Source organism: Cetorhinus maximus, chromosome 16, assembly GCF_964194155.1.
Source record: "Cetorhinus maximus chromosome 16, sCetMax3.hap1.1, whole genome shotgun sequence".
NCBI lineage: Eukaryota > Metazoa > Chordata > Chondrichthyes > Lamniformes > Cetorhinidae > Cetorhinus > Cetorhinus maximus.
Genome location: NC_135894.1, coordinates 56756300 through 56764314, shown reverse-complemented (window position 1 = coordinate 56764314; position 8015 = coordinate 56756300). Strand labels below are relative to the sequence as shown.

At 42.3% G+C, this 8015-nt stretch overlaps 1 protein-coding gene across 1 annotated transcript; it reads left to right on the top strand.

The window, feature by feature from the left end:
• Positions 1 to 859: 859 nt before the first annotated feature.
• Positions 860 to 2667, top strand: LOC144691595 (TLR adapter interacting with SLC15A4 on the lysosome-like). The gene has a single exon (XM_078559834.1). It carries the CDS (start codon positions 860 to 862, stop codon positions 1760 to 1762), a length of 903 nt encoding a protein of 300 aa, XP_078415960.1. The 3' UTR covers positions 1763 to 2667.
• Positions 2668 to 8015: the final 5348 nt, after the last annotated feature.

The following is an 8015-nucleotide window of genomic DNA, read 5'->3' as shown; positions in this document are numbered from 1 at the left end:
CAGAAATTACAGGATAAAAATCCTGGGGAAAAGTTTTCCCCCCGTTGGGGGGGAAGTGCGAGAGCAGGCACGGGCAGGTGTGCCTCCGATTGGTGCCCCTAATTGGGGGCGTGCCGCCATTTTACATGGGCAGGCCAATTAAGGCCCGCCCAGTGTGATGTCTGCCAGGAAGCAGTATGTGCTCCCTGTGCGGGCAGGGGGGATTCCCTCAGCCAGGATTGCGCTCTTTCGCACATGCGCGCGAAAGAGCGCACTGATCTCCCTGAGGCTAAGTATTGCCTCAGGAGATAGGCGCCGAATTAAAATTTGCAATACAAATGATAGAAAAATTTCCCTGACATGTCCCCTCATGTGACACTGTCACATGAGTTGGGACATGTCCATAACTTTTATTGAAACCTTTATTAAAAATTTATAAACCCTTATGAAACCTCATCCCGCCCGTGGATGAGGTTTCATGCTTTTTCTGAAGCCCGCCAGGGCTCCTGGCCTGCCCACCAACCTTAAGGTTGGGCGGGCAGAACCATTAATGATTTTAATTAGTTTCTCAATGGCCTCAATAGGCCGTAGACAGGTAGGCGGGCGCACAGCTGACTTGGCTGTGCCCCCACTGACCTGAAAATGCAAATGACGCAGGGTGAGGTCCAGAGTTCCACCCGCCGTCATCCCGCATCATTTTACGTGTCGGCGAGCTGGCCCCGAACCCGCTCGCCGACCGGAAGACCCAGATTCCCAGCATCTATGGTGTTTTGCTTTTCTTTGACACCTCTGTCTAATGGCAAAGTTAGTTTACAGCTTGCAAAACTCCATTTGCATTTTATCTGTGCTTTATTTTTTTCTTTATTGGTTCTCAACAGGGATGTTAAGTGAAGGTTTCATCTGTGGAATTCCTTACTGGAATGAAAATGAAAGTGAAAACAAAATGAAACGGAATGAGCAGAAGCAACAAAACACTTCAGAGAATGACATGGTTCAAGAGCTGACTTCCGTCAGTAACTTTAGGCATTTCTCTCACCCTGATATATCTAATGGAGCTCTATCACTTTTTCAAAGGTGTAAATCGATTGGCAGATCTTTCAGATCAAGAGCACAGGGAAAAGTAAATGCACCCTCACTACAGGTCTCAATGGTGGCACCAATTGCAAGGCAGAAGTCCCTTGTTGTAGATATTCCAAGAAGCTCCAGTGTGAACAAGGAAACCTATTTGGTTCAGTCATGTTGTAAAAGTATTTGTGATAATTACAATGACCTACAGATTGCAGGAGATCAGGTGCTGCCAATTAATTCAGAAACATCTGGCCTGACATCTCAGAGCAGCTACGAAGCAAATATGGTCCCATTCTTGTATTCGTCAGAAATTCCACCGCCAATGGAGTCTCCTAAACTATCAGCAGAGTTCCCAAACAAGCCAGCCAATAGTGACATTTCCTGTTGGCGAATTTACAGCGCTAGAGACAAGAGCATCATCCAGCACTCTCAGCCACTTACCAATTCAATGCTCAATGACTATCTTGAGCAGAAGGTTCTAGAACTGTACAAGCAATACATAATGGACAGCATGGTAAGCAATGCATCGCCGACAAAAATCATGGAATCAGAATTTGTAATGAGTAACGTTGACCAAATTAGCATGATGATATCACGAGAACAGAACATGGAAACTACAAAGGCGAAGGACATGGTTATCAGCTGCCTGTTGCGAGTTGCGAGTGAAATACAATCGAATGAACTCAGTACACCAAATTTACAGATATCTGCTTGAAAGCAAAAACAGTTCAAAAATTAGGTTATCTCAGTTTTAAGTATAAGTTATGAAAGATAATTGCTAAATTTGAGTGAGAATGTCATTTGTGGCTATGCCTATGATTGAACAGGGAGCAGGATAGGTACAGGATAGGGGGCTGAGAGGATGTGATAATGATTTGAATTCTGATGGTTTACTTTCCTGCTGCTGAAAATTGTTTGAAAACTGTATTACAATAATTTTTATCTATGTTGCACCTAACCTTCCCAAGATACTTCACAGGAGCGTTGACAAATGAAACTGAACCATACAAGAAGATGTTAGGACAGGTGACCAAAAGCTTGGTCCAAGAGGTAGGTTTTAAGGAGTATCTTGAAGGGGGAGAGAGAGGAAGGGAAGTCCAGACCTGAGGGCCTTGGAAGCTGGAAACACGGCCAACAAAGGTAGACATATTAAAATTGAAGATATACAAGTGGCCAGAATTGGAGGAGCACAGTGATTTCAGGGGGTTGTAGGGCTGGAGAAGGCAACAGAAAAATTAAGGAGTGAGGCCAAGAGAACTTGAAAACAAGGATGAGAATTTTAAAATCAAAACTTTTCCATTGTGTGATCCAGCGTAGGTCAGAGAGTGCAGGGGTGATTGGTGAATGAAATTTGGTGCAAGTTAGGATACAAGTAACAGAACTTTAGGCAAACTTAAGTTTATGGATGGAAGCTATCCAGGAGTGCATTGTAATGGTCAAGTCCAGTGGTAACCAAATGCATGAAGGAGGATTTCAGCAGTGAATGAGCTGAGATGGTAGATGAGTTTGGTGCTGCTATGGAGATGGAAATAGACCATCTTAGCGATGGCGTGGATATGCAGTACTAAACTTTATCTGGCCCCACCCGCCGCCAGGATTGTCTGGAGTTGCCAAATCTCCTGGGGCGGCTTCCACCATGCCGGGGCCTGAAAATCCCGCCCCAAGTTTGTGAGGAGTCTGATTCAGCCTTAGACAATTGGCATGGAGAGGGATGGGATAGATAGTGAACTCTCCCACTGTACTGGTCAATATTTATCCCCCTACCAATGCTTAAAACAAATTATATGGTCCTTTATTTCACTGCTTTTTGTGGAACATCACTGTGAGTAAATTGGCTAAGTTTCTAAGATTAATACGGTTTAATAGTACTTCATTGGCTGTAAAGGACTTTGGGATGTCTTGTGGTTGTGTAAGGTGGTATGTAAGTTCTTTCTACAATCTTTCCTCATTTTCCTAATTTTCCGCTTGGCAGAAGCCCAAATGCACTGGCATCCATTGTTGGTGGACCTTCATGGTTGCATCCACCCCACACAGACTGGAGGAGACACTGCCGATAACCATTCAGCCACTGAGAAAGGTAAAATGGTTTTGTGCAGCAGCTAAAAGATCCTGATGATAGAAAGCATGACTGCTGTGCAGAACTGGGCACACTTTCTTCACCTACTTTTGGGGATAAGCTACTTCTGCACTGTTGCACCTTGAGAATGCTGGGGCCATGATGATGATCTGAACATAGAGAATCAAGAATCAAGCTCAATCACTTCAGGTGGAGTACACTCTGTGAGCAGCATGTCTAACTTGGATTTGGGGGTGGTGGGTAGAGGAAATTTCGCCCCAGTGTTCCCTATTTTTTCCAAATAAACTTTTCAAGAAAGTGATAGGGACAATAATATTGCTTTACACTATTAACATTAATGCAAATAGTTTGGGGTTTAACATTTAAAACTGCTCTGATCAACTTGAAGTTCATTTTTGAATTTTAAAGATTGCCTGAATCACGTGTATATTAAGTCATGCAAGTTAAAATGTTACCTGTTTGAAAACTTTCATGTCACAATGGGTTATAATACTGTCCCTTCATCTCTAGGACATGGGGTAGAATTTTCCGCTCAGCTTGCGGGTGTGTGCCTGACACCCTCAAGCGTGAAATAGTGCACGATGACCGAGCACTCGTGTAATATTTCAGTCGGTGCAAGCGCGCGAGAGTCAGCAGCGCACCTGCCAATCATGGCCGCCCGCCGACTCAAAAATTCTACCCATGAGATTGAATCCAGTTGCAAGTGTCTTGGCAAGGAAGCAGAGAGTAGGTGTAAATGGGTCTTTTTCAGGTTGGCAAGATGTAACGAGCGATATGCCACAGGGATTAGTGCTGGGACCTCAACTGTTTACAATTTATATAAATGACTTGGATGAAGGGATGGTTGCCAAATTTGCTGATGACACAAAGAAAAGAAAGTAAATTGTGGAGAGGACATAAGGCGGCTACAAAAGATATACTTAGAGGTTAAGAGGTGGGCAAAGATCTGGCAAACGGATTATAATGTGGGATAATGTGAAATTGTCCATTTTGGCAGGATGAATAAAAGAGAAGCATATTATCTAAATGGTGAGAGATTGCAGAGCTCTGAGGTGCAGAGGGATCTGGGTGTCCTCATGTATGAACCATAAAAGGCTAGTATGCAGGCACAGCAAGTAATTAGGAGAGTTAATAGAATGTTATAATTTATTATGAGGGGAATTCAATACAAAAGTAGGGAGATCATGCTTCAGTTGTACAGAGCGCTAATGAGACCACATTTGGAGAACTGTGTACAGTATCGGTCAGCTTATTAAAGAAGGATGTAAATGAATTGGAAGTAGTTCAGAGAAGGTTATCAGACTAACACCTGGAATGGGTGGGTTGTCTTATGAGGAAAGGTTGGACAGACTAGGTTTGTATCTGTTGGAGTTTAGAAGAGTAAGAGTAAGACCCTGGGGGGTATTGACAAGGTGGATGTGGAGAGGATGTTTCCTCTTGTGGCAGAATCTAGAACCAGGGGTCACTGTTTAAAAATAAGGGGTCACCCATTTGAAACAAAGATGAGGCAAATTTTTTTTCACCCAGAGGATCGAGAGTCTTTGGAACTCTCTTCCTGAAAAGGTGGTGGAAGCAGAGTCTTTGAATATTTTTAAGGCAGAGGTGGATAGATTCTTGGTAAGCAAGGGAGTGATAGGTTATCGGGGGTAGGTGGGAGGCAGATCTCATGTTACTGTCAGATCAGCCATCTTATTAAATGGCGGAGCAGGCTTGAGGGGCTGATTGCTGTACTCCTGCTCCTTATTCATATGTTCATGTATTGGCAACTTGGTGTTTGGATATGTCCTATTAAAATCCCTTTCAAATTGCACCACGAAGCTCTTGTTTGAAGACACTCTTGCTTTTACTATAAGTAAAACGTTGCTACCTGTATCAAAAGCCAAAGTGCAAATATATCAATAGATCCATAATTTTATGTGCTAAAATCTAATTTTCTAAAATACAAAATTTAGTTTCAATTGTATTATATTCTAAGTATTATTGAATCACACATTTTAAAAAAGTAAACTGCTTTGTGTTAACAATTCATTTAAATATTAAAACTGTTTAAGGCTTGTTATAATCATGCAAAGCTGTTAAATTTTGTAGTTATATAATATGTTACTTTGGATTTGGATGGTTTGCTGTTAAAACATTTCTGTTATGTTTGAATACTATTTCAGGTTTCAAATTAAAAGACTATATGATTATTTTCTTATTGCTTCATTAAATCCCATATTTCAATATTTTCTTTCTGCTTTGACTTTACCAAGAATTAAGTAGTGTCATGCTGCATTAATTCTACAGCACTTCTTGTCCTTGAACAAACATGCTTAATTTCAGTACTTCCTTTGAAAAGCTTTCTTCAGCTTCATGTTATAAGAAACAAAGCTTTGAATTAATGTTTGTGAGGAGAGAATAATTCAATCACCTTTTGGACCTGAATTTCAAACAATAGTCTTGTTTTGAGTGGATGGCAGATACAATGTTGGGGCAAGCAGAAGAAATTTTATCTGGTGTTCAAGTTCATACTATTCTTGAGCTGCTCAGCTTGATACTTGCACATTCTTTCCACTGAACTTCACAGAACAATAATTCAAACTCTTTTTGGAGATTTGTTTCCTTGTCTCACCGTCACTTTTACTCAGTTTGAAATAAAAATCTTGGTATTATTTTCAAAATCAATGGAAAATAAAAACTGGCCTGGTGAAAGGTTGGCTGCTGATTCGCTCTGAGCTTGTTTAGCACTGCTGGTGTAAACCGCCCCCTTTAAATTTAAAAACGTATGTGTTGCCATCCGAAAGGGACAAGCTTTCCTCCATCTGATATGCCACTTTGCACGTCTCACAAGAAAAAAACTGTGATCCACACACAGGTATATTTTCTGCACAGTCCTAGTTACTTTCTACTTAAAAACAAAGAAAAAAATTCCTTTTATTGTCACATTAGTTTCCTTCTTGGCAGGGTTCCTGGTCAATATTATGGAAATGTCATTGCCAAGAACAGAAGTTGTATTAATCCTGATAAATTCACATTCTGTGAGCTTTGACCATGGTCTAACCTTACAACAGATGTGTGTGTTCTTGACATTTTTTGATTTGAGGTTTGTGATCAGAGAGTGTGTAGCAGAGAAATGGTGTGAAAGCAAACGTATGTGGTTAGCATCAAGTCAAAACTCTTGTACAGCCAAATTAAGGCATAGAATCAGGATGCTTTCAGAACATATTGAGTAAGAATTAGGTAGCAGGATAGAATGGATGCTGAGAAACTACAAGTCTTGCATGACAACTAATGTTACAGTGAGAAATGAGTGAGGAGCAGACCAATATGTGCCACCTGGCTGAAGATATTTTTTCTTAAAATGGATCCCAGCAGTGACACTATCTAATGGAAGAACAAAGGTAACACAGTGAGACCGTGTACAGGAATTTCTGAATAGAAGGAAGGTAGCAAAGCAAGAGTGCTGGTACGCCATGTATGATTTTTTTCAAAATTCATTTTTGGGATGTGGACGTCAATGACTAGGTCAGCATTTATTGCCCATCTCTAATTGCCCTTGAGAAGGTGGTGGTGAGCTGCCTTCTTGAACCGCTGCAGTCGTTGTGGTGTAGGTACACCCACAGTGCTGTTAGGGAGGGAGTTCCAGGATTTTGACCCAGCGACAGTGAAGGAACGGCGACATATTTCCAAGTCAGGATGGTTAGTAGTTGGAGGGGAACTTCCAGGTGGTGGTGTACCCATGTGTCTGCCGCCCTTGTCCTTCTAGCATATGACAACTTCGTTAATCTACCCTGGGTGATGTGTATGACCATAATCATTTCGAGACCATCCATATAAGATGAAAGAGGAAGTCAGCTATATTTAAAGTGTAAAAATAAACCGCAATATAGAGAAACAGCAAAATTGAGTCAATACTGTATTTGTCATTGGAGGACATTAAGGTCTAAAATTGGATTCAGAGTTCATTTAACTGCTTTTACTTTTTAAGTATAAATCACTTTGAAGGTATTATCACTAGAGAGAAACAAATAAACATTCTGCGGCTAAGAATGCACTTCATTTTGTGTTTAAAATAATTGTCAAGTTCTAACCAAAGTAACTGTGCGTAGAGATATTTGGAATTTTATAACATAAACTATGACATTGAGCAGAATTTTCTGGGTGATGTACGGGGGAGGTGGGGGGGGGTGGGCCCCGCACGTCAGCATGTAAAATGATGCGCGGTGACGTTGGGCAAGCTGGGCGGGCACACGATGAAGCTCGACGTGCGCCGTCATTAATTAATGGGCCAGTTAAGGCCCTTAACTCAGCAATCGACGCCGATTTTCAGGCGCCCATGTGATCTTCGAGTAGGCGCACGGGTGCAATGGGCAGGCGGGTAAGAGACTTTTTAATAAAACTCATCCACGAGTGGGATAAGAGGGCTCAGTGGGGTTGTCAATCTAGTCTGTGAAGTATTTATTGCAGAAAGTTTTTTAAACTTGCCTGTGTGATCTGTAGCAGTTCAGAACGAATTCCAGCAGCTTTCTGTGTACTTTGAACCTTCAGCTCAGCACTCTGCAGTCAGTAATCTTTATCGGGCCTGCAGCTTTCCGGAGGCCTCCCCTTAGCATGGGTATGGGTTCTGACATGTTCACTGGAGGCAGCTCCTCTGAGGAGGAAGCGAGGGCTAGAATAAGGAGGAGGCCAGGAGTACACAATCTGCCTCCAGGGGAGCCAACTTTGGGAATACAGGCGCAGGCACAAGGGGCGCAGGGCCAAGAGGTAGTCCAAGGTGGAAGGGGCCGCAGAAGACCAACTACCCTGCTGCCAGGGTATTCAGGCGGTGAAGCAGCTACCTCAATATGACTGAGGTGCAGTGCCGAAGGAGGCTCTGACTGTCAAGGGAGACAGTACAGTACATCTGTCAGAT

Coding starts and splice junctions, on each gene's coding strand:
- LOC144691595 (XM_078559834.1), top strand. CDS start 860: ATGTTAAGTGAAGGTTTCATCTGTGGAATTCCTTACTGGAATGAAAAT.